The sequence below is a fragment of the Engystomops pustulosus genome, chromosome 6 (genome assembly GCF_040894005.1).
Source record: "Engystomops pustulosus chromosome 6, aEngPut4.maternal, whole genome shotgun sequence".
Classification (NCBI taxonomy): domain Eukaryota; kingdom Metazoa; phylum Chordata; class Amphibia; order Anura; family Leptodactylidae; genus Engystomops; species Engystomops pustulosus.
This window is the reverse complement of record NC_092416.1, coordinates 153,374,256-153,401,999: the sequence shown is the minus strand read 5'-3', so window position 1 is coordinate 153,401,999 and position 27,744 is coordinate 153,374,256. Positions and strand designations below refer to the sequence as shown.

Below are 27,744 nucleotides of genomic sequence, written 5' to 3'. Positions count from 1 at the left end.
TTTTTAATGGATTGGTTTTAAATTGATGAAATAAAGTTTCATTTTAACTTAAATCTATTTTAGTTATTGCTTCCCTTTATTTGGTGTGATTTAAGTTTCGGAACAATTTAACTAATTTAGTGGGGGAGGGGTGTGGGGGACATTACATTTGCGCCCCCTGTTACTTGTATTGGAGTTCAATTTGCACTGCAAATTTGGAACAAACCGATTCACATGGAGGCAATGACTTGATGTACATTTCAGCCTTCTGACTGCTCATCTGTACTTGCCACAAACTATTCCTTCCCCTCTTCTACCCATAGACACTACTAAGTGGCAGACAATGGGGTTAATCCTCATTTCTGCTGCAGTCTTATAGGTTGTACCAGCTATTTTAAGTTATTGCCTATCCACAGGATAGAGGCCAACAAGGTGATCTATAGGGGTTAAACTGCTGGGACCTTACCAATCACGAGAACAGGCCCCACAGTACTACGGAGAGAGGGGGCCCGGTTCTCGATAATGGGTGGAGCCACAGTATGAGCATGTTTCCATTCAACTGTATGGTGCTCGACTTTCACTCCACCTATTAGTGAGAAGCGAACCCCTGATCTCCAGATTGCTGGTGGTCCCATTCTCATTATCAGAGGGGAACCCAGCAGACATCCCCCAGTGGATAACAAGCTGGTCGGTGAGGGTCTAATTCAAATAGGTGAGAAATGTTTGAGACTGACAGCCTCCCTCCCCAGTTTGACAATGGTCCTCTCACCTGCTTTAGTTTATTCTGCATTTCTTTTATTTGCTCTTCGGTCTGCTTGCGCTCTTCCTGGAAGCGGGCCAGCATCTCTTCCTTCTCTTGCGCCCAGTTTTTCTCGCTGACCTGCAGTTGTTTTGTCAGGTCCATCACGGCGCTGTACGACTCGGCCAGGAGATGTTGGTGATCCTCTCTTTCTCGCTTTAACGCGGCTTTTATATCGGGTGAAGCCCTGTCTGCTCCTAGTTTCCCAGATTCCAGCTGCAAAAAAAGAACAAACCTGTATTGTATTTACTCCAGTTATTGCCACAACCAGAAAATTATAGGCTATAAATAAGACATGTGACATAAAGCGATTATTCTACGTCCCCAGATCCTTAGTCTTTAGAAGAGAAGATTTCTCGGAGGAATAGTAGGATATTGAAATTTATGTCTTGTATTGCCATGTAGCTATTGTACTGTCACGGACTCTTGTGTGCACAAAAAGGGGTAAAAAGAAAAATTATCTTATTCTCAGACATTGACATGGAAAAAGAATGGTTGGAGTAAGGAGGACATCGCCCCAAACAATGGACTACATAAAACTTTCATCAGATATAGGGGGCTTCATAACGTTTACACAGCTGTGGAGTATAGTTCACTTTGGTTACCCCCATAAAATCCATCATGTACGTCCATGAGTCCATCTTACTTCATGAATGGCTATCATCTTCCTAATGACTTCTCTTGTAAGGCAGTGATCACGTTTCCGGCCTCTCCTACCCCTGGAATGACTATCATGTTTCCAGAGTCTCTCACATATCCACAACAGACAACTTATCCATGACACATTCCCAAAGTGACCATCACAGCACCCAGTATGGGGGCCCGGTGTCCCCCTGGTCAGAGCGAGGTAGCTTTGTATTGGGTTATTCAGGCATAGACAGTGTGCATCTTACAGACCAGAGATCACTCAGCGGATCTATGATTTACTATACATCTAGTAACCAGCAGCCAGACATGTATTATTAATCCAGCAAGCTGCCGCTCACAAGCTGTCACCCTCGTAAAACATTCAGATCGGTATAAATTGCTATACATTAACCACACAGAACGTATAAGCGAGTGGCGGTATAGTAGACAATGGCGGCTTAGGAAGTGTAAGCGATCAGAAAATGAACTCAATGTTTTTTTTTATTGAATCATTTTAAGGGGTTTCAAATATATATTTTTTAAATAAATATTAAAAATATATGTGCTAATATTCAATTATTTAATAATTTAATATATGATTTTGGTATACTATAGTAACACATATGATGGTTCTATACTATAGCTATTTACCCTAAGGCTACATTCACACTGCCACAAGGGGGACGTATATATGGCCGATATACGTCCTCCATAGACGGCAATTGGCGCATGGCGCCCTACGGGAGCGGTATGGTGCAGCACACGTGCGGCACCGTACCACTCCATTCCCGGGAAAAAAGATAGGACATGTCCTATCTTTTCCCGTATTACGGCACCGTGTGGCATACATCCCTATGGAGAGGAGCGGGGGTGAGCAGCGCTGCCGTGTGCCCGCCGTGCTACGGTACAGTAGTGTGAATGTAGCCTAATAATATAGCACCATCAAATTCCGTAGCGCTTTACAAAGCATAAACCCTAGTAGGAATAGGATATGAATGTGTTTGCTGTAGATTTCAATAGGTTATAGTTAAACTGACCATAAATATCAGCTATAGGTGCTTTTAGCAGATAAGGGTTATTCAAGGTTGGGAAGAAGAGTCTGCTTTGTCTAAACAGTGCCACTCCTGACTAAAGGTTGTCTCAGGAATTGCAACTCATTAATGCACCCGAACTTCCAATAGCAGTTTGATGGTCCCTGCTGCATATGTGGTGGATCAAAGTCCAAGATATTTGCCCTGTGTGAGTATCTGGACTGGAGGAGACTTATTTCACTAGATCTACCTCAGTGGACAATGTATGTGAATATTCTGAAGCAGGCAAGTGGCCACGTGGCAAACCTCGTAGTGGCTGCCAGACGACAGGCACAGAATATAGGACATAATTAGTAGTTTTGCTCTTGGTGATGCTACAGGAAGCAGTGATTTTGGTTAAAAAAAAAAAAAGAACAACTTTTGGGTTTTAAGTGAAACTGCTGTGATTTTAGGACAACTAGCAGAGGAACAATGCAACGGTAATGCAGGCAGGAAGAAGCGGAGGTGGGTAATACCACAGGGACACAGGGGGAGAAGTACAGACAGGAGAGGGGGAAAGTGTGTTATGACAGGCGGTGTAGGAGGAACAGGTTAGGACAACGACAAGGAAATGCTCCTCCACATCCGTAGTGTAGGCAAGAAGTAAAGAGGATGCAAAACACAACATGCACAAACAGGCTATGAGCACTAACATTACCCAAGTGTGGTCCGATAGTCACCCTCTAATTACCAACGACTCTACATTGCATTTGATCTAGAAGCTTAAAATGCTGTCCTAGACATGGCGTCATACTATGCAATAGTTACAGGGACATTTAGGCCTATTGCCCACAAGTGAGTTTGGCTCATGCAAGGACGGAATGAACATGCACGCATCAAACACACTCTCAGGCAATAGGCCTTAATGGTTTTAGAGGGACTGTTAATTACCTTCTCAAATACAAACTATGCATATTGAAGCCAATAAATAAAATATATATATATATATATATATATATATATATATATATATATATATATATATATATATATATATATATATATAGCACACTGATTCCACAGCGCTGCACAGAGCTTGCCAAATCGGTCCCTGTCCCCATGGGGCTCACAATTTCATCAACCTACCAGTATGTTTTGTAGTGGAAAGAGAAAACTGGAGAACCCGGAGGAAACCCACACAAACATGGAGAGAACATTCAAATTCTTTGCAGATGTTGACCCTGGGACTTAAATCCAGGTCCCCAGCGCTGCAAGGCTGTAATGCTAACCACTAAGCCACCCTTTATAAAAATTCATTACCTGAACACAAAGAAAACTTAATTTAAAAGTCAATGAGCGTCGTGGTGCACCATAGGATTCATAGGTCTTGTGCACCCCTCTCATACACGCAGCCTTCATTGATATTGCCCAGATTCACAGGGAAGCAGGGCAATAAGGTGCACTGAACCTCACAGCCGCGTCCATGAGCAACTAGAATCCTAATACGCATTTTTTGTTTTTTAATCCAAATTTTTTTTATTGAACTTTTTCAGTTTAACAACACACAGAAAAAGAAAACCCCACGACATAACCCACCCCCAAACGCTACTACAGCAGGAGTATGCATTTGTAGTAAGAAATATACTGCATATAATATACAGATTTCCCACTCAATCCTGGACAACTCCTTTAAACCAGACAAGAAGCAGAAAGACAAGGAAACAAGAACCCACCTTGAGTTCAGTCCTCTCCATCTCCCAGGCTGCTTTCGCTCTAGCGAATTGCTGCTGAAGCTCATTCATTCCTCTTCTTTCTTCCTGCAACTCATTGCAAAGGTCTTTAAGGATTTTCTTGACATCAGAAAGGGTTTTCATAGACTCTATGGTCTGCAAAGGTAACGTCAGGTCCAACCGTCAGATAAACTGTGCAAACGTGTATCCAGACTATACATGTGTCATACTCATGGTGAAGCGATCTATGTGATCAATGGCGAATCAATGATCCTCTACAAATGCTGTGGCTGATGCCTTGCATACAAAGATGATGCAAAAAGAGGTCATACAGAGACAATAAAAGGTAACTTCAATCTTCTACCAGTCTCCAAATTTATTGTAAGAACCTAGAATATGGTTCAGGAGATGATATTGTACCATCTTACATAATATCAATATAGAGATTCATTGAACAGAAGGTAAATATGAACCCCAGGGGCTCAGATCTATGGTTAAAAAGAGAATATGTTCCATATTTACCATATTCTGGGGCCAAGTTTCTCCATCGCAGGATGGGAGATTTAATTCTTCCTCCTCAATCAACATGTACAGTTCTTTCACGCTATTTACCTACAATGTGAGGAAGAGAAAGAGTTAACACCCTGCAGCGCACACCTTACAATATCCAAGTAACTAATCGTATTATTAAATAATAAGAATATAAAAAAAGAAGCACTCCTAGGTAACAGTTCTGATTGTGTGGGCGGGGCAAGGTGATGGCCCCGCCCACCCGCATTTCTTCTACATGGAAAGCTGTCAATCAGGACTCTAAGTGTCTCCTAGGAGTCCTGTCAGGATTTAGGACAGATGTACACAAGACCGAGACATGACACGACACGACTACACTAAAAGCAGTTCATCTTTTGGCCCTTTCTGTAAATGACTGATCCTTCAACGCGTTTCACAGCAGATTTTGGCTTTGTTCATGTGTAGGTTTCCTTACTCTGACTTTTACCAAGAAATCCATGGCTACCATTGACAGCTTATTATCGGGACCAGGAAGGTTTTTATTAAATTCTATTTGTGGTCAAATGACAATTTTTTTGTAGTCATATGTCCCTCATTTATCTAATGAGAAGGATTTTTTTGTCTATTTTTGTAGTCTTATTGGTTAATGTTCTTAATCTCTACTGGGTCAACCCCTTCCACTTGACCTCGATGGCTAGGTGTTACGGTACTTTGCTTTGGGTACATACGTATAAGGAAGGGTGATCAGCCCGAAACGCATTAATATATAAATAATATAGCTGTTATCTCTTCTTCTAATTCTTTGACAGCAGCGCCATATACAGGGCCTATTTTTTGTTTACATTGCCAACAGGTTTCAAGTAGTAAAAGTTATGTGCCTCTACACCACAACATGTAATTCCTGCATTTCTATGAGAGAATAGAGAAAAGTAAAGAAAAGATATTAAGATAAGTGAAATTAGATGAAAAAAAAAAAAAAAAATGTTTTCAATAACTATTTAATATCTGGCAATGGCTACCATAATAAAAAAAAAGGCGGCATTAAATACATTTATCCTGCAGCCTCCCATATTACAGAGCCAAAAGGGGCTAATGAAAATTTTAAGTACCTCTGAATATAGCGACTGTGGCACATACAAATACATCAAACAGAACAGTGACATTAACCTCTGAACCCCTGAACAAACCCCCTATTATAAAGGATTCATCGCTGCTCAGCGAGATTGAGCCTACAAAACACTTAATATGTCTCTTCCCCCTGGAAGACTCTTCAGAGGCGCTGACCCTTTAACCCATTCTCCATATCATTCGCCCCTGTGACGGTTTAAGTGGCATATGCTGCCGCCCTGTAATTCTGAGCATCAGATAATCAGATTGCTCCTGTGCCGTCAATGTAATCCACATTAGTCTAATAAAACCCTGGCTATGCTGCCCGGTGGTGAAGCTTGTAGAATAGGTTTAGTCACATGCAGAGATTCATCCACAACAGCAGCTGTCTCCGGCAGAGAAACACAACGCCGGAGGCGGCAGTGCCATCCCGAGCCGCGGCTCCCCACCGAGTGCTGTAAAAGCCTCATGCGACGAATGCAGTCTGGTTTATATATAGATCGCAGTGACTGGGCAGAAGAAAGACGGAGCCTTGTGATTAATCACGTGACAAGTGAGCAGGGTGGCTATTCTATTACTAGGTCTTAATTACAGAGAGCGTACCCATCGGCACCTTTAATTTGCACCTAATATTTTTTAAGCCTTTGTTCGCCAAAAGGTCTCCGCTGTTTTCCTAACCTGCGCTCTCAGCTCTGTACATAACATTATCAGGCACACACATCAAGCGGTATTAGGCTGGCATGTTGTGATTAGCCAGCTACTTAGCATGACAATACCCATTTGCGGTATAATTCTTATAAGACGCGTAAGAAAACCAATTAACCAGCTCAAGAACAATTAGAGGCACCGCCTTCTCTAACGAGACTTCGCAGCTGCTCCGTTCATATATATTAAATTAATAAAGCATTTACTTAATTGTGATTACAATGTATCAGAGCAGACATGAAGGAAAGGACCGATGTAATTCAGCAGCTAGCTTTTTTGTTTCCTAATAGACATGAATAGACATCTCCAGAGCAATTTGCAAAGAGCTAAACTACAGGACTCGGCTGATACAAGTACTGATGTCTCTGGGCAGTCTGCTTTACAAATTGTACTATCATTGAGAAAAGTACTTGAGGTTTTCTTGTGCACGTATCATACTTGCCTCCAGAAAATCCTCGCCATCGCTCTGGAGGACCTTGCCTTTCCGCCAGCGCTGAAGAAACCACTTGAGCTTCATGAAGGTCAGGAAGAAACTCTGTTTAAATTGCTGCACCTCCTGCATCAGGACGTTCTTCTCCTGGCTCCAGAATTTCTGCTCCAACCTACTCTGCAGGCCCAAACTCTGGAGTTCAAACTCCCGTCTCAAAAGCAACTTCTGGTGATCTTCCTTCAGCTGGAGAATTAAAGGATGTAGAAAGTTGGGTTTGAGTCATTCCATACAATCTGGTTCCCTTAGCTTCTTTTCCTATCCACATCCAGCACAGACACCTGGCTGACCGCACCATGTCTAGGATGCCGATGTATCCCCTTTAGCTTTCTATCCCCCAACCTCTTACCCTTCACCCTTTTTTGTTTCTTGTCTTGTCTGCCTCCCACTCAGTTAGTTTATGTTCTTACTACATGTTACGGTCATGTTATACCTCATAGCATAATGCTTACAATAGGTCCAAGCTTGCACGGGACAGACGAGCCACTGCCCGCTCCCTGCACTATTATGGACCGATGTCCATTCTAGACTTAAGTGAGTATCTTCAACACTAACAATTATCTGATTGTTCCCCTGATACACGAAACGTTGTTCCGATACACGAAACGCATAGGGAAGTGATACTCATGTACGCTTTAGCTTGAGGGCATATTACCTGCATTTAGGGGCAGATTGGGGACAGCCCTTGTAAGGACTGGGAGCTTTTTCCATGGGGCTAGGAATCAAGCTATAGTAGGGTTAAATAGGTAACCGTCGCAATCGGACTTCCCTACTCCTACACCCCTGGATGAAGACTGGTGAGACCAAACCTACCTTACTACTGTGCTTTTCTCCCATTTCTGCCCTGCTGTATGCTTAGAGGATATTTTTGCTCTCAAATGAATTTGAATTTTTCAACGCCCAGACGATTTTTTTAACTCTGATTTATTAAACGTTAAGTTTTATATGTACTTTTGGGGCATTTGCTATTGTAAGTTGAATGCCTGGTCAATGACCGGTCCCCTAAGATTGGCTCACTAGCTGTGAACTAGTGAAGACTGGTCACTGCTTTGTATACTCATAGCATAATGCACTCATATCCTCAGGTATTTCTTTTGCCCACCCAATGCATTATCTAAACCGCTACCTACAACATTTAATAAAGCGATACTGAACCATAGATGTAGGTCAGGAAACCTACAGATGTTACAGAAGGAACAATAATAACTAAACAGAGCCTAGTGGAAACAATCACTTTCGGGTTAAGAAATAGCAATGAATACTATAAACGTCTAACGTTTGACGGCTACTAAAAGAACTGTGATCATAGCTGGAACACATAAGGATAATTTTATACTAAAACTTGATGATACAATGACAAAAGTTCCTCAGACAGTGACCTGCGCAATCTTCTGGTTGAAGACATCCTCATCTTCTTTCCGTAATTGTCTCTCCTGCGACAGCTGTTCCTGCAGCCCCTGTATGGTCTCATTGGCGTCAGACAGAACCAGTTGCAGGTCTTTAATCTTCATGGAAGAAACAGGGTTAAACCATTAATATAACTTTGTTATATTATAGATCAACATACGTCAAATTTCATTTTTTGGGCAGGTCTTTCACTGTCGCTAGAATTGCCATCTAAAAGGTTGGGGCCGTAATGGTTTTTCTGTGGGTCCTCTGCATTGCTGCATTTGTCCAAAATTGACTTATTTTTTCTAGATTTTCAGTCAAGGAGGCGGAGAGTCCAGTCAAGCTCGCTCCCCGCCTCCACTCTGGCTGGTAAACCAGTCCCTGCGCATGGGTCAAAGCTACACTTCACTAATAATCGGTTGGAAATTCTGGCACACTAAACGGCCTGCGTGTCCCCAGATGTCTCCATAGGTGCAAATTGTGCATATGTCCGTGCATGCCGGCTAGCTCCTACTGGCATCGGCGCCGTGTACACTGCTGGCGCATGCATGGTGTGCACCTGTGGGGTCAGCTGGGTGCGGGAATTTAAACAGAGCAGCGTCAGTGTGATTAAGGGCTACATGGCTTGCGCTGACGCATGCGCAGGGTGCTTCTACGGAGACGTTTGGGGCATGCAGGCCGATGTGCGAGCTGGAGCTCTCCTGATCTTTGACTGGAAATCTAGGATGAGTAAAAGTCATTTTTGGACAAATGCAGCAAAGCAGAGGACCCACATAAAAACCTTCACTCTTACTAACCTAATAAATGCATGCTAGTGTAGAAGGATTTAAGGAAAGGATAAAGGAAGTGCGACTGCAAAAGCTGACTACACTTTGCTTGTAGTCTGTTACCATGTAGACACATTCACCTCCATAAGGGCTGCAGACACAATTCTACAGTCCAGTTTTACAATAACTTTTGAGAAGTCTCTGCTTCCTTCACTGCACCTGTGGGTATTGGATCAGGTAGGTGACAAATAGCTCCTTTCACACAGATACATATGGTGATGTGAAGGGGGAAGTTTCCTGAATTTAGTTCCCATAATATTTAGCAAGTTTAATTCAGAAGACGCTTGAACTTGAATTAATACAAAAACGCATAAAACACCACAGCTAAAAACACTACCCAAAATGATAAAACAAAAAAAACAGCGTAAAAATTCTCATTTTAACCACAGACCCTTCAATCTCATAAAACTGAACATTTCACAACCCAGCAGGAAAACACAATTTGTTCAGACGTAATAATTCGGAAGGTGAAATGGTTAAAACAGCTGTTAAGCAGATCGGCATATTTTTCCATCCAGAGACTCGGATAGTAGCAAGGTTGCTTGGCAACAAAGAACAGTTGCTAGGCAGTGCAGTGTGGGATACAGCCAATACTCCTAGGCTTGTACTATTCCGATCGGATCCATGCATCACTGTTGCTGTGCAGATAAGGGCGGGAATGTTGTGAAGCATGAACAGATATTTACATCACCACAGAGTTAGTCACGCAAGAAGAAGGAAATTATCTATCCTGGTCCTACATAACCCTGCACATGAGGCTTATTTAAGCTTAGGGATAGTACAGAACTAGAAAATTCGTCCTTGGGTTGTGCCTGGTACTGCAGCTCAGTCGCATAATAGGGAATCTGTCCGCAGTTTTGACCACACAAAGCTGCAGACCGTGTCAGTAAATATTGTCCCTGGAAAGCCGTGTGATCACACCTCTGTGTAAGTTGTTAGTAGTAACAGGGCTGTGGGAAGTGAAGTTATAATCCAGCTACTGCAAGGGCTCTGGTTGGGCCTTTCAGCCTGAAGAGCTTTCTGCTCTCTGCACTGTGCTAAGAGTAGGAGCTGTATCAGGATATTGATTGGATACAGAGCAGAGGGGAGGGGCTTTGCTGTAGTTCATTGCAAAATGCAGAACGCTTTTCAGGCTGAAAGATCCAGCCCAAGCACTTACAGGTGCAGCAAACCTGGATTAAGAATTCACTGTTCACAGTCTTGTTGCTACTTACCACAAACACTAAGGTAAGGTTACACAGCTCTCCAGGGTCTATACCTGGCACCGCCTGCAGTTTATTATGGTTGATGATGGATTCCCCTTAACCTTGGATTTGTACTCTTAGATCAATTTTCCAATGTGACTATAAAATGACTGGAACACAGTTTTTGACCACTTTTCACATTTAAGGATGGTGCTTATACCATAGACTTACCTCTGCAGCGTACGACTCATTGTCTTCAGGCTGATAGCCTCTAAGGCCTCTGGTCTGGTCAGTGTTATGGGAGTTTTCGGTCTTCTCCCAACAAGTGAGCTCCTTCCCACGACAGTTCCTACACTCAGGCTGCTGCATGCATGGGCGAGTTAATGAAGAACAGAACAAGAAAGGCCAAGTGGAAAGGGGGAAAAAAAAAGAAACACAAAGAAAAACAAAAAAGACAAAATATGAAATAAAAAGGTAATCAAATGAGAAAAATCAACAAAAACAATGGAAGAAGGGAAACAAAATTACATAATAAAAAAAAGGAGGAACATAAAGAAGAGTTTGGAGACGGAGGAGAAAGACAAGGTGGAGAGGAAAAGAAAACACGCAATGAGTAGACACGTGGGCTGGGGGATTGTTAAGGGGGAAAAAAGACAGGAAGAGAAAAAGAAGGGAAGAAGATGTGCAAACACCGGTTATGGTGCCCATGCAGTGAACAAGGGAGCGAGGTTTAGGGAGCAGGAGGTAGAGGAAGATTAGCTCTGAAGTCTAGCAACATGCAGGAAAGGAGAACTCTGGGTAACTAGAGTGTGCACCTAACGTATCCTCAATCCCCCTTCACTGAATGCCCCTAAGGCCTCATGCACACCACCAGTTTGTGCCCCGTTTTTGGACAGGAGGAGAATTAAGGGGGGGGGGGGAGGGGTGTGTGTGATAGGACCTGTCCTATACTTAAAGGTGTGGTCGTCTGGCTTGGTCCTTGAACGAGCATAATTAACGTCATGGCCGGCTTCTGAACTGAGCAAGTGTGGGACCCAGAGCTGCATATAAAATAACCGTGCAGGGGGCCATTTGGGAATAAACTAGGGAATATTTTAAAGAACAGGAGACTGTTTTAGATTCAGAATATTTTAATGCCGCCATGAGTTCACTGCAAAGGGGCCCACGGAGGCTCTGTCACCCAGGGGCCTACTGAAACCTGGAGCCGGCCCTGATAGAAGTCAATGGTCGCTGTGATCTGACACAATTTGTGCCACATATACAGTGGTACTCGGGGCCCAAGTCCTACATCCCAAATACTAGTTGGTACTGCCACATTTGGGACAATTCTACAGCAAGCATTCATGGCAATCATACACAGTTTGGTCCGACAGGAATAGTTAGTTTTTTCATATTACTGCTCTCTATATCACCATTTTCCGTTATGACTCAGACCGGGCACACCGCTCTTCATCATCAATGGGGGTCCCCAGAAATCAGACACTTATCACCAGTCCCGTCAATAAGGTCTACTTTCTTCCAACCATTGTATATCTCCAGCTGTAGGACAACTTCTCCACCCTGCCCTTCCTGCAGCAGAAATCGAATACTGTTATACCTTCTCTCTTTTTAAAGCTTACATTTTTTATTACAGGTTTTCTGTCCATGATCACGGGAGCTGCCATCTTGCCTGAGCTCTAGTAACAGCATTTCGTGTTCTGCTTTACTGCAGCTTCATGGCCACAGCCAGCAATAGTCTGGAGCCAACTCACTGATGTCTGTAGAGATAGTTTCTAAGCAGATATGAAGTATAAATAAGCTTTGACATCATCTATTGTTTGTATCGGAGGCTATTTTATTTTTCTACAGAGGAGCGATATCCTTAGTAATCCGGTCAGTGATGTAAATGTGATGACTGCTGCGTAGTAACCCTACAGAAGCCTAGTAGCCAAAGTACTTCTTTATCACAATATAGATAACTGATATGTTATCAAATATGAAAAATACTGTAAAAATATATTTTTTCTGGCGACCTCTTCCCTTTAGGCAAGATGTCAAGCTACTTCCCCGATTCTGTAGTTATTTTTTTATAAAGACAAGTTATACTCTCGGAGGTCCAGCCTATTGACAGATGCTGTGCCCTAGGCGCATGGATTGTCCGTCTATGATGTTACTTTTACCAAGTGCCTGCTTGTTTTCTCATTGTACTATGAAGTATTTAACAAAAGCATCTCCATTAGTTTCTGCTGTTTTCACACAAGAGATCAGAGGGGGACTGTGAAATGAGCAGACATCTGTCACCGAAAATGCTCCTTCAACAATTCCAATATGGCGAATAAGGCTTTAAATATGTCTTATTAAAATTACATGTACACACAACCAACCAGACGGGTGCAGAACCACAAATGAGCCTGCCTGAGATTTACACAATATGGTGTCGAAATAGAGGCCAAGGTTTGCAGACAGTCTCTTGAGTACAATGAAAACTGTTGTATTGTATGTTCAAATGAGGAGCAAAAGTGGCTGATATTTTCTATGACTATGGCAAGATTTGAGTAAAAGTTATAAAGAAACCCTGTAATTATTCCCCAATTGCAATACAGTAACGCTATAAATAAGCGTGTGTATATATATATGAACATATATTCTGGGTGCTAATAGCAGGTTAACAGATTAAAACGTTAGAAAATAAGAAAAAGGTTTCCAATGTTATGTGTATGGAATATTTATGGCTGACATGTATTTGAATGCAATATATTCACTGCAGATACACACATCATATAATATATACGGTATTTGTGCCAGCGGCATATTCACTGTATGTGTATATATTTGTGCGGGTGGTATATTCACTGTATGTATATATATTTGTGTGATTGGTATATTCACTGTATGTATATATATTTGTGTGATTGGTATATTCACTGCAGGTATATATATTAATGACAAAGAACGATCCATTATTATCTGTGCACATCTCCTGTCATCAGCAGATCATGGGATAACAGGGAAATTATATAGGGCGATCATGGACTTGCAAAGGATAATGAGAACGCTTATGACAACAACACATTATTGTTGACAATTTATTTCTGGATCCCAACTTAGCACTTAGATGTCGGCTCACCCAATACGTCAATACGTTTTATAAGACAAAAATATAAGAGATTAGGGGAAATATAATAGCTTTGCGCTATTAAAAAAAAAAAAAAAAAAACTACAATTTTGACAGTTTCCAAGTTTTTATGATATAATTTTCATGTATGGCACTCCTCCATCATAACCCTAGCAATTATATAATAATAATAATAATAATCTTTATTTATATAGCGCCATCATATTACGTAGCGCTTTACAAAACATAGGGGACAAATACAAATATAATAAAACATGACAGAGCACAAACATTTGTATGGAACAAGAGGAGTGAGGTCCCTGCTCGCAAGAGCTTACAGTTTATGAGGAGGAGTGGGGTGACACAAGAGGTAAAAGAATATATAATGGTCAAGCCATTCTATATATGACTATATCTCACCATTATCGACAGGGCATTACCTGGTATGTAGATCATACAAGTTTTAGTAAAAATGTTTAATTCCCAGGTTAGGGCTATGCTTAAACCTCCTTACCAGTTAACAAATCCATACAAGCAAGGCATTTGTCCAGCTAATCTTTCACGCCTTGAAGAACAAAGAGCCTTGGAGTGTAATGTCTGCAATAATTAGCTGCGACTTCAGCCTGCGGGCACAAAGGGTCTGAGGGAATGGGCTGAGACATTATTATTGCAGTACAAGGATTTTATTGCTCTAAACCAATTACACCTACATCTCCTGATCATAAAATTTGGAGCACAAAAGAGTCAAAGCAGGGAAGTGTACTAGATGTTAATAGACCGTACAGACTGGTGTCTGAGATAATCTACTCTAATATATTATTGTTTTAATTATCGGACCAACATATAAAAGGGTATTTCAGGAATATGAACGTCTGATAGGAAAACCCATAATGCTATAAATAAATGAATACAACAAAACTCAATTACATAAATAACAGAAGGGAGCTAATATAGTTTGCTTTTATTATTCAAAACATTTTATGGGCTTTATAAAGAAGGCGGAGTTATCTACAAGATGGCTGCCACTGGATACTACAACTGTCATGATCCCTCAGTTCTTAGTAACCGCTCCTTCCTCTCATGCTCTGCTCCCAGTGACTATGTAACAGACTGTCCTTCTCTGTTACCATAGTAATGTGTAACAGCCATCACTGCAGATTGTCCCACTGAGATCACGTCTCACCACAACACTGGCCATACTGGATGCAATGCAACCAACCAACTACAGCCAAACATAGTGGTGATCACATGACCTGCGCAGGCAGGTGCAGGACATGTGACCAATCTTCTGTCTTGTGTCTGCTCCACGCGGAGGAAATCAACATACTGTTTAAAGGGCCAGTAGCATTTTAACTCTGCATGATCACAACAGAAACATTTTACAACAACCTATTACACATTCGCTTATATTTTAAATGACTCCTTTGAATGAGAATTATGCGTATTCCTGGAACAAGTAGTGATAAGTACTATGGAGAAGAATAGAAAGATTAAATGAGGGAATATTTACAACTAGAAAAGATCTAAAAGATTTTCATATTCTAGTCTAAGAATATTGTGTGACCATTGTTTACCGTGGCAATTTAGATATCCGAATCCTGGTTGAAATTTACACCAGAAACAATTAGGTACAGCGTTTCTAAAAGGTATCCATCCAAAATTAAAGTGGAAAAGCCACTATTTTTTGGGGTTGGCCAACTATCCAATAGATATCCTAACTGTGCCCTAGAATCCGTATGGCTGGAAGCCATTAATGGCGTACGGACACCTTATATGTGCAAGCCAAAGCAGGATTAGGAGCCTGCAAGAAAACTCGCCCTAATAGGAGAGACAAGATCTATGAATTTGGTGGTACACCAAGAACGTCCAAAAAGTGTAGTATACAGCAGGGCGTGGCAACTTGTGAGGTTTTTTACAGGTTTATAGTCCGGCTTCTGTATCTACTGGTGTGGTCTACACAAAGCCATCACAGTACCATAACACTAACTTACCATTGTTTGCTGGTCTAGTTCTTCTGGCCTGACTTTAAGGACATGACACCCATACGCTTACAATTCTACAGTCCTGTTCTACTTCTAGTCTCAGCTTTAGGACTCGTAGTACAGGTTTGACCATCCCGGCAGCTTTGTACAAATCCATAAAGCTTCTCTAATGCAGTAGTCCACGCTGCTGTGATCACAAAATGCCCTCAATTTACAGCCTGGCTCCGATGTAATTTAGGCCACCAAAATACCTCAGGCAACAATATTGATATTCTGCCAAAAAGGGAGAGAGTGGGGAAGGAACTATAAAATAGCTGCTCATCGACCCTTATTCCAGGACTATTGTGTCTCCTTTTCATATTTGCCTCATTCACGGTCTGCATGCAAGTTAATGGGTCACATCATGGTCTACTGAAGCATCAAAATGAATAGGTCTAGAAACTGCATTCACATTCATACACTGCGGGGTAACCTTACTTTCCTGCTTCTACTTACTCCAAGTCTTGTACAAGTCATGCACACTCGGAGCGCAGAATCCTAATCTTTAGTCCCATGCAGCAGGTTTCTCATTAGTATTATGTATGCAGATAAAGGTTAGGTATAGTAATTAAAGCGGGTAAGACAGCAAGTTAAGAAGTTATTGCTATGGGGGAAGAGGGGAAGGTTTCGCATGGTAATGTATGTAGCACTCACCTGTAAACTAGAGCAGTTCTCTTTTCTGGAAGAATCTTTTGAGGTACCAGGACAGGTTGTATCAGACAGTAATGACAAAGTGTCCGCCTGTCCTTTACAGGACTCTCCAAAAGCATCTACTTTCTTAGTAAAGCAGTTTAGCTCCTGTTGTAGACCAACTAGTCTGGAAAGAATGGCAGTAACCAGTTTGGAGTTACTAGTTACTTCGCTGTTATCAAAGGCCTCTGTTAACAATAAGTCTCCACAATCATTATCTGTACAGAGCTTAATGCCCGAGGGAAACCCGTTTGCGTCAGATGTTAAGACCTCAATGGCTTTACAGATTATTTCCACTTGTGCTTTAATGCCAAAGAGACTTTCTAAGTCTTTAATCTTTGGTAACCTGGACGGAGAATTGTTACAAACATCTGGAGATTTTAAGATACCCTTCACAGGTCGTTCTTTTGAGTCTGTAGAATCAGTTTCCCCTCCTATTGGTCCTTCGCGCCATAGAGATGTAGGAACACATTGGGCAGAGTCTCCGGCTTCTGCATCGGTCTCCATCAAAGGTTTTGTAGTTTGACAAGAAGCCAAGTCGTAACGTTGAAGGTTTGATAGAAGCACCCTGTTTTCGTACTGGAGTTTTTTGACCTTTCCACTAAGTTCGCCGATTTGCATTTTAGCACTGGTCAGCTCTTCTTGTGAAGGTTCGCTGATGACCGAGCAGCTGTCCTCTGACAACGTAATATCCAAGTCGTGGTCAGACTTGTATTTATTCAGTTCATTCATGAGCAGTTTGTTTTGGTCCTCCAGCTCCATCATTGATCTTCTAAGCAGATCAGCCTCTTCTTCCACAAACTGAAGATGTCTTCTAAGCTCTACAAAGTTGTCCCCAGAATCTCCAGCTGGAAAAGCAAACCTGGAGTCTTGACCAAGATGTTCTCTCTCCACGTGAACCTTCATCTCATCCATCTCTGCTCTTAAACCCCGATTCTCAACCTCTAGCTCTACTATCCTTCGACTCAGGATGTTGGCTTCTTCTTCGACTAGTTTAAGATGAGACTTCACCTCAGCTTCTCTGGAATGTGGAGAGTTTGCCAACTCCTCTATGGATACGGAACTGTCCAGGTCTCCGTACATAGACCTGTATTTTACTAGTTCATCTTTCATGGTGTCATTTTCCTTCGCCAATTTTGATAGCTTTTTACACATTAAAGCAGATTCTTCTTTTGCAAAATGCAGTTGGCATTTCAGATCTGCATTGTCCTCCTAAAAGGGATAAAAATTGCATTTAGATTTTGTTGAAAATACAATAAAAAACAACTGGCAGTGATGTCAACCAAGCATGATAATCACTTTCGATCATTGTATTAACATAGCTTTGTGACCACAATCCAATCAGAGATCCACATTTTCGAAACCTGTTGTAGAAGGTGGCATGTTAGCAAACCTTAATATAAGTAGACATCAAGCTTAGAAATGTGAAATTTCCTAATTAACTTTTCACTTCTTAGTCAAGTTCTAAACTGGAACGCAGTTCATGTAACTGGTTTTCCCCATCTAGGGTCATCCGCACAAACTGATGTAATTCTGTTGTAAAACGGTTGTGAAGAACCAGCCAAAAGAAAGCAATATTTTGGCTTTTGGAGAGAATGCCTCCTCTTTAATGTCTGCTATTTAAAGTCTTGAAAACAAGGGGCCTGGCACGTCTGGGTGCGTCGCACACTATACATTTGTTCTATGTTTGTATTATGGTTTTCACCACAGTTTGCTATGTCTCCACAACAGGAAATTCTGGAGAGAGATAAGTGTTCCTTAAAAGAAGAGAAAACAGCTGCGTCTTCTGGACATCAGGGCGTGTAACCACAAGGCTTAGAGATCTCTTGGACGTGGCTCCATGACTATTTTTTAGGCAATCTCCCTCCCTAAGAGGACGTCTATGCATTGAAGAAACCTCTCTATTATGGGTTTTTCATATTGTTGTATTCCAGTCACAGTGCAAGGAATAAGGCTTATCACATTGCAATAATCTACAATACTAGGAGTCCTGGATAGATATAAGCGGACACAAAGATTAGGCTCTGCTTTGGTGGTCATGGACCACAAACTGCCAAACCGGTAAAGTAACGCCCCTAACAACTACATCATGGCTATGATTTTCCAGGGTGTCCCTCTAGCCATTCATAGCCAAGGCTAGTTGTTAGTGACGTTAATTTGCCGGATTGGCCAATGTGCCCGAATGCTGAACCTACAAGTCTGCTCATCTCTAGTCCCAGACTCCCATCAGGACTACCGCTTCACAGTATGAACAAGTTATCAAAAACTTTCAATCCTTGCCTATTTTTTTTTCTAAAGTTTCTAGCTTAACCAGTTTAGAAATTGCAACTCAAATGCCATGATGGGTGCAGCCTCAGAAAAAGGAGGTGTGGCCTTGCAGGAAAAGAGTTGCGCACAAAAAAAAAAAAAAATTTGCAAATGTTCCAGGTTATACAGGTTCAGGGGGATATTTGTGAGAAGTCGCTTAGAGCAGAAAAGTTCTGGTTGTACATGGGAACCAATCAGAGCGCAGCTTTCATATTCCCACGGTTAATAAAATTAAAGCTGAGCTCCGGTTGGTTTCCATGGGCAACTAGAAGAGTTTTATCTCAGAAACTTCTGATAAATCTCCCCCTGTGGCGCTTGCAATCGGTAAGTAGCAACATGTGTTTTGCCGGTTATCAAGGTAAAACATATGTCGATTATTACCTAACGCAAGTGTAAAGGACTATACCCATATGTATTCGGGGCAGAGTAACTCCCTACGTGCTTGAAATACATTTCCACCAATGGCGGCATGTCTTTAATTGTAATGAGCTCTAGACATAGAGGCGGCTAATAAGCTCCAGGTGGTGGGGACACCCCAGACAACATGACATTGTGGTAATAGTGGGTTTGCCACTGTAACTTGCTTTCATAGAAAACACAGATGTAATGGCCTTTTGTACCAACTTGTACAAATATTATGAGCCTGGCCGGCTATCCCCGAGTGCGGCTCTGTGTGCGGCACACAGCTTCCCCTCTGTCATTAATCTGCCATACTAGTGCACAGAACAGAATAGCATTTGTCTGTCATCCCCCCGGCCCCCCTAAAATATTCAATCCTCCTCAGATGCCGTTACACTGTAATCAAGAGACGCCTTTCAAAGCCCCCCTTTATTTCTCTTAATCAAAGCGCCATTGAGATGTAGATCTAACGCGGGAGGAGAATATGCTAATGATCCGCCAGAAACGAATATAATCAAACATGCAAAAAAAAAAAAAATGTAAATGAGAAGAGACTTTTTAATTAGTCCCAGAATAATCCAGAAACAAATTACCCCAAATCTGCAGCAGGAACCTTTCTTGTTGCTTCGTGCAACAGAAGATCAGTCATCTATCTATCTGAGTATTAACTAATGTTTGGCTACACGCTGGCATGACGCCAAACGACAGACAGCGTGCCCATCCATCATGTCATTTAGGAAGCTGGCTATGCACCAAAACATGGCACATAGACAGTCCCAATGCCTGTGCACCCAATTAAAGGGAATGTTAACACTCACTTGCATAATGGACATTGTATTTTCAGCATGTGAATTGGGTTTTATTTTATACCTATATTTCTAGGAGGAATAAAGGAAGGATACAACACAGAGTTGTTAGATGCCCCAGAGTAGATACTACATAAGTACTCCAAGTACTTACTAAAATAGACGTGACTATTATCCAAGTCCCTTAATGTGGTTTTTCGAATCAGCTAAATATACATTTACATTCTCTGCTCTTGTACAGGGTTCTTAAAAAGCTTTTCAAAGTCCTACACACCCCATAAGCCTGGAAGCAGACTATAAAGAACAGCACTCCTATATATAACAGTGTCCTAAGTCACATCCACATGCAGTAATATCTTCCTCAGAATGACATTTGCCTGTAAAACTTTCTGACAACACACAAGACAATGGGGACTGGACATTACTCATGGCCACGATGCACAAAGCATCAATAGATGAGGATTACATTACATATAATACATCCTAAGCTCTATATATGATACTATTCTGCTCTGCCAAGTCTTACCTGAGGGGAGGGTTTCTTTTCCAATTTTCCGGATCTTCTCCGTTTTAAGGAATTCTACAAAAGACAAAAAAATAAAATAAAATGAAGTTTGAACTGTGTATGTGTTCAATGGTGAAAGTTACAGGAAAGGAAAAGAAAATGCAGTAACATTCCGTTAAAACAAACAAAAGAAACACAGAATAGGAACGTCCCCCGTAGTCTTCTGGTTCTGACAGTAGACTTGGTCCTTTAACACTCTGTACATGTGTAGGGCCTTCCTAACCAGCCCTTCCTAACACAATCTTCTCATCTACTGCTGCATGCATATAGGAGATTATGTACAATCTGCTCAGCTCCTCCTGCTCTATAACATGCTATCTGCACATAGGACACCATGTACAATTGGCTCTGCTACTCCTGCTCTATAACATGCTGCCTGCAGACAGGACTGCATATTCGCATTGGCAGGTTCCCTTTAAAGTTTTCCCTACTGGATCCTTCCTCAGATCTCTCGCACATAGCATCTGAGAAGCTAACACAGACTGATTGAAACACACGTGAAGGTGTTAAAAACAAATTAATTCTGCCCTTTGTGATAATTAACACAACACATTTCTAGCCCAGAATTAAGCAAAACAGCCAAAGGACAGCCTTCCTGATGAACTTCAAGATTAATTATATATATATAAAAAAAGAGAATCTTTCATTTACATGAATCAATGAATTATGAACACTTTGATTTATGTAATTGCCGCTAGTAAAAAATTTCCATAGCAGTTCCCAGAAATCCAACGTGCATAAATTACATCACAAAATCTGCCTAATATTTCTGCATAAACAAACCCTAAGCGAAAAAAACTTTGTAACCTTAAAAAGTTTCTTACAAAACGAATGTCATAATGTTGGCCTAGAAGCAGCTTACATCTTATAGTATCTGTACCCCCTCCATGCCTGTGCATCTAAGAATAGGTCATCAATATGTGAATAGCAATAGCACCCCCACAGATCAAGCAGACAGTGCCGACCTCTGCGTAGTGGCTGAACCCAGTCATTGCAGTTTAGCTCCTATACCTATACAAATGAATGGGAGCTAATCTGTAATTACCTGGTCTGACCACTGCACCGAAAATGGAGCCGTCTCCTTCCTTTTCCATTCTCTATGGTGGAATTGGCTGTAGTATCTATTATATGGATATGTTATTTAAAGGCCAGTAAAACCTTTAAATCTGTTTGATGTCCTAATTGGGTCTATGAGGACTCATTCTCATTACAGGTGGTCCCCTTCTTAAGGACACCCGACTTACAGACGACCCCTAGTTAAAGACGGGCCCCTCTGCCCACTGTGACCTCTTGTGAAGCTCTCTCAACGCTTTACTATAGACCCAAACTGTGTCTGTAATGAAGCTTTATTGATTATCCTTGGTCCAATTACAGCAAAAAATTTTATCTTGATCTACAGTGATAAAATATACAGTTTCGACTTAAGAACTAACCTATGGAACCTCTTGTATGTAGCCCGGGGACTGCCCGTATTGGGGTTGAAGTGCTTTGTAAAAGCCCCTGGTTTAGACTATTGCTAAGGCAACTACACAAAAAACAACCTGATTAAGGCAACTCATAAGTTTGGGGTGACAAATATTGATAGTGGCAGATTTCAGAGATGTTAAATGTCACAGATTGAGGCTGCATTCACATCACCGTATGCAAATGGCCGAATGCTATCCGTACTGTACCTTTTTTATGGGTTACATATGGCCACATTCATTTCAATGGACAATATGTCCAACTATTTATATTGCAGTTGTTAACAGCATACTGTATACTGCCCGTACAAAAATATAGAGCATATCCTATTTTCCCGGTATTTCAGATACGTATGCCCTAGAAGTCAATGGGGATGTATAAATACAGGTTAAATACGTGCTGCGTACGTATGAAAAACGTCACGTATATACGGTCTTGTATGGCAGGAAAATACGGGACTGCAGAAATCATACGTTTATGTGAATGCAGCCTAAGTGTTAGCTGATGCAGACTACAGGGCTGGGGTTGGTGGGCAGAAGACGAGGCTGGCACACAGCCCACTATGCCAGACAGATATAATGTCAGAACGGTGCCTTAGCCTCATGTAACACAAAGATCAGGTGGTGCTTAGTGACCCAGATCAACAAATAAAGACCCTTTTTTATTACCTATTCACTCTCCGCCATCATCGCATGGGACATCTGTTCCCTCAATGATGTATTTAAAAACAAAATAAAATAAATGAGTGTAAAGTTGGATGTGACTTTTTGCTATTGGACGTTGTAGAATGGGAATGAAGTTGCTTCTTTGATCCTTCTATATGTACACAAGGCAGGAGCACCTACGCTGTGTCATACGTATATACACCTGTGTGATATCGCACGGGCAGCCATTTGTAGGATTACATGGTTTATAATCCCTGCACAACTTCAATTACTGACACCGATGTATATTGCATATTGTCTTAATATGGCCCCTTTGCAAATTTACCCCCGGGCAGTGTCATAACCTCCACATGTCAAATGACAGCCGTTCTCACCCCCACAACTGTCCCTTTAAACAAGATTTACATCACTGAAGCGAGGAAGCAGCATGTGAATATAGAAAATGCTCTTAGCTCAATTTACGGGTATAAGAGACACTGAGCGGGCAATTATTTATCTTTGTAAATCTGACAAAGCAGCCATCTGCTGTCCAGGACGCATCTCCCAAGGCCACCAGGCCTCGCGCCTCCTGATCCCTGCACCTCCTGCCGTCTTCATCACATCGACCCCAACACGTCCGGATGGTATAAAGGAAAAACAGCAAGTGTCAGACATGTTACTGCGAGGAACGAACAATGCCACGGCCTATCTGTACTCCTGGATATTGCTAATTCAGCAGAAATGTACCCACTATTCACATTGCTGTAATCCATTTCACATTACGGGAAGCCGCTTATCTTTTTGCTGGGGGCTACAGGAAGGAGGGACCTGATCGTATTGGTAAGCTACTAATCGAGTCAAAAAAAAACAAAAAAAAAAAAAAACCCTCTGCTACTCCGTGATAAACGAAATTGTCACTTTAGATCAGATACAATTCAGGAAAAAAAATGATGGTCTATTCCTGATACGTTCAGATTCTTCACTGCAGAAAGGGATGAAGTCCAAGTAGCTGAGGGAGAGGGATATCAATCAAAACGGTATATAGTGATGGATGTATACATAAATAGTGCTCCCTATACAAAATAATATAAAAAAAAAAATAAATAAAATAAAACCCAATCTAAAAGATGGCCTTGAATCCGAATCTGTCCTGGTTTCCATTGCAGAAATCGTCATCCGCCTGTGAAACGGCAATAGAAATCAGAGGATTCCGGAGGGGATTCCTAGATCCAATTTTTAAAGCACCTCAAAGTTTTACCACCTACCGCCTCAAAAAAAAAAAAAAAAAAACATGTTGCAAACCTGTCCTCAGATAGGAGGGTGTCATTCCTCCTCGTTGTAAAGCGCTACGGAATTTGATGGCGCTATATAAATAAAGATTAATATGTCAGGTTTGGACATTGTATCATGCCATTACCCCCCTAGAAATATCTAATAAATTGCCTGGAAATTAACAATACACTTCTCAAAAGGTATAAAGTATGTTCGTGCAAAACTGACCGTCCACACGGCGGAATTTAATTTCAGTAGGAATAACAGAGTAACCAATTTTTCAGTAAAAATCATCCAAAGAGGTTTCATGTGGAGTACAATTAGTTAAAGAGGACCTGTCACCTATAATTTCAGCGCTAGGAGCTGCTCACTAAAGTAAGCAGCTCCTAGTGCTTGAACAAACGCCGCAGTGATAGAGTTACCAGAAACTTTGTGGCGGGGTACAGTGTAATCGGCGCTGCCTCTTCCCCGAACCGCCCCGCTCGCTCCATAGGCCGGCGGTGACTGCCACCGTCCCCAACCACGCCGCAACCCCGTCCCCTCATGAATACATCGGACCGCTTTGCGCGCGGTCCGACAATTACACTGTACCCCACCGCAGATTTCCGGTAACGCTATCATTCTAACGCTGCGGCGTTTGTTCAAGCACTAGTGCCGAAATTATGGGTGACAGGTCCTCTTTAATTGTGTTTTTAAATGTTTACCTTGCGCTTAACTGGTTTGAATCAGCTTCACAGGATTTTTACACTTCCACAAATGAGGAAAAACGGATCCAAACAAGCCATAAACATATGGTAAACATATGCATTTTAAGTGCATATAAAAACGCACCAAGAATGCAGTGTGGCATCAACCTTAGGCCGGCGGCACACGTGGCGTTTGAACCCGTTTTTGGGCCGTTCTTAAGCAGTCCTTAAAAAAAAAAAAAGCACATGTTTTTTGAAAACGCATCCGTTTTTGACCGGTTTTACCAATTATCTTAATTAAAACGGGTCAAAAACGGATGAGTTTTCAAAAAACATGTGCGTTTAACGGACTGCTTAAAAACGCCCCAAAAACGGGTTCAAAACGCCACGCGTGCCGCCGGCCTTACGCTACCAGCATTTTAGGAGGGATCAGGTTACATAAGAAATAAGATAGCAGGCAGGGTGAGAGTCTATTGCAATGTTATGTATTCAGAGAAATTTCCTGTTTATTAGAGCATATTCCTCGCATGCTTTGTGGTATTCCATGTAAGCAATGGCTGGGGAAACTTTCTACAGTGAGGGCTGCTCCAAGTTCTTTTCTCCCTCTCTATATCTTATATATTGCACTTTGTAAAACTTTTCCAACGTGATTCACCCTTCTGCACCACATGTAAATTAATCTCTAAGTGTCTGCTTGGTGTTTCTTCAGTGATCTTAGCACTTGATTAATGTCTTGAAAGAAAATCTACCATCAAAATCCATCATGATAAACCAGGGCACGCACTTATAGATCCAGGCACTGTGACTGTTGTCATGTTCTTATATTTGCTATTCATGGTCTCCTTTCTAAAATCAACTTTTAAAATTATGCCAATTAGCCTGAAGGGCTCTGGAGCACATCCATTGCTGCAGCTTTGCAGGCTATTACACTGTTACACTGCTCTGAAAGTTAACTGGAAGCATAGGGAAGGGGTATTGCTCCGGGAGGGAGGACAGTGTAACAGCCTGTGAAGCCAGAGTACGGAGGAGCTCTGGTATAGCCATTTTTGTTCATTAGCAAAATTCATTTTAGAAGGCAGGTTCATCATGCTTTATTTGATGGTAGATTTAATATCTCTAATCTCCTTTCAATGTGACTGAAACCAAATATTGCAGGGCACTTGCCTAATCAAAACACACCCAGCGGACACTTGAAGATTAATTTGAGTCGTCGAGTTCACGGGTATGTTCAGAAATGTCGTACATAGCGGTGATCGAGGGTCAGAATGGCAGACCGGTTCCTTTAAGATAATGAAAACAATCCTCATGAACCAGGACGGCTTTTATGTTCATCTTAAAACACATCTTACCACTATAAAACACAGCAGGCCCTGCTCTCTACCCACCCTAGCTTCCTAAAATGGCAACGATGCAACTGCTGGATCTGGCGGCCGCGCTCCGCTTGGCTTCCTGCCACGTTACGAACACGGAGCATTTTTTGAAAGTCTTCTTTGTGTATTTCTAAACTCGGGGCAGTTCTGCATATTTAAACATGAACCGCTGGAGAGAACTTCCAGCTGCTTATGATCTAATCCTTCATCCCCCTCCTCCTCCTCGTGCCAAAAAGAACAACCCTTTCACATCTACGTTACTGGGGACTGCTACAGGCAAAACCCTGGAAATAAAGCCGCCATATGACCCCACCGCTCAAAGCTAGAAACTCCAGGAGAAAATAGATGTGGGCATGTGATGAGATCTGATAGGGGCTCATTGTATCTTCTCCAGCTGCCTCCAGCTTGTTTAGGCCAGAGAGACAGAATAGCAAAGTGCCTTAAGTTCACTAAACTTTGTTAGAAAGAAAAGCTGAAAAACAAAAACTCAAATCACCGTAAGACCTTATTTTTCCATCTGTTAGTTTTCGGTCTGTAAAAACTTAGTTTTTTTTCATCGGAAGTCACTACACATGTTTTTTTCCCATCTATTGGGTGGCATACAGAAGGTAGCCATGTTTGTCATAGACCCCCTAAGACTTGGAGGAGCAGGACTGGAGGACCACACTCCAAGGCCTACGTTTACCTGTTTAGAAGGGCAAATCAAGTGCAGTGGGAAAGAACTACTCCCCAAAGCAGATGCATTCGGAACCAAATACTTACGTTTGCAAAAAAAAAAAAAACCCACAAGAAAATACGTATTTTGCATTATTTACCAGCAGAACACAGGGAGGACATTCATCAATCATAGCTGGAGTTTCATGCACACAGAATATCATAAGTGCCTCGTCTCACCCACCCACCACAGTGTATACATTACGAGGCTTCGGCTGGATGTATCCAATGAGGCAGATACACTATTATAATCTGGTGACAGGTCCTCTTAGAACAAACCTAAAGAACATATACTGTACACGGGTACTGTCTGTATTATCATATAGCAGCTAACATTTTTTTTAGTTTGCTATACTTCTTATAGATGTATGCATAGATTAGGAGAAGGGGAAAAGAAACTCCCAAATTGGTGTCACTCTACAGTCTGACATTGCTAAATCAAACAATTTCCAAGAGGAATAAAAGAGGAAACAGATGCTAGTATTAACTTCAACACACACGTCAGCAGAGTGAACATGTCAGTCACATTGAGTTCTGAATCGTTTAGATCTGGATTCAGATCTTTACCTCCTTTACTTTGTCCATCTCATTCTGCAATACTTGTTTGGCCAGGTCCGTCTCTATCAGTCGTTGACGCAGCTCCTCATTCTCCTCTTCCAGCTTGATCCTCTTCTTCTCCACCGCTTCCAGCTCATTATGAAGACGCACAGAGACATCTTTGGCCACCTGTTAAAGAGATGAACATTTAGTCAACCAGGAAAGAACAAGAGGTGGTGCTGCAGAAACAGGGGTGTGGGAAATATGGACATGTGTCTGCCCCTCCAAAGTCAGTAAATTAGACAGCAAGAACAAGGATCTAGATAAAGATAAACCAAGCACAACCTATACTTCTGATCCATATCATACGAGCCAAGTGCAGTATTGAAGGAGATTTCCAGAATAAAATATTGGTGGTTTATTCTTAGTGCAGGTCCTCTGGATCAGTTAGGAATCTGACACCTCCACGATCAGCGGGACTCCAGTGACAAGGTGAATGCTGCCGAGTACAATACCAAGTATAACCACTATACTGTACAATGTTAGTTGGTAAGCAACCGAGACACCTTTAACACAGCTAATAAGCCTGAAGGACACCTAGGTGTTTTAAAAGAACACCTCTGTGCTGCAGAATCAGACTGTTACCGTGTGCAAGATCACTTTCTCCTCCCACTGTGAGCCGGAACTAAAGTCTGCTGCAGCGCGATCAGGCGCAGGGAGAGTTAGACAGGATAACATCCTGTGAAGCTTTGGAACAGAGGGGCTCTGGTGACACCCCTAGGAGCCTTGCAGACTCATTAGTAGAATTTTAAAAGTTACAT

General features: G+C 41.8%; 1 protein-coding gene across 4 annotated transcripts in view; it reads right to left on the bottom strand.

The window, feature by feature from the left end:
• MTCL2 (microtubule crosslinking factor 2) overlaps positions 1 to 27,744 on the bottom strand; it is a 54,384-nt gene that overhangs the window by 12,974 nt on the left and 13,666 nt on the right. For 3 of the 4 annotated variants that reach the window (XM_072111849.1, XM_072111846.1, XM_072111848.1), the window contains exons 3-11: positions 26,954 to 27,112; positions 20,198 to 20,251; positions 16,124 to 17,371; positions 10,586 to 10,717; positions 8,334 to 8,459; positions 6,910 to 7,140; positions 4,668 to 4,757; positions 4,149 to 4,301; positions 749 to 994 (exon numbers count right to left, since the gene is read on the bottom strand). In XM_072111849.1, the coding sequence (XP_071967950.1) occupies positions 749 to 994; positions 4,149 to 4,301; positions 4,668 to 4,757; positions 6,910 to 7,140; positions 8,334 to 8,459; positions 10,586 to 10,717; positions 16,124 to 17,371; positions 20,198 to 20,251; positions 26,954 to 27,112 (2,439 nt within the window). The remainder of the gene's footprint in view (positions 1 to 748; positions 995 to 4,148; positions 4,302 to 4,667; positions 4,758 to 6,909; positions 7,141 to 8,333; positions 8,460 to 10,585; positions 10,718 to 16,123; positions 17,372 to 20,197; positions 20,252 to 26,953; positions 27,113 to 27,744) is intronic. The other variant, XM_072111847.1, reaches the window with a different exon arrangement.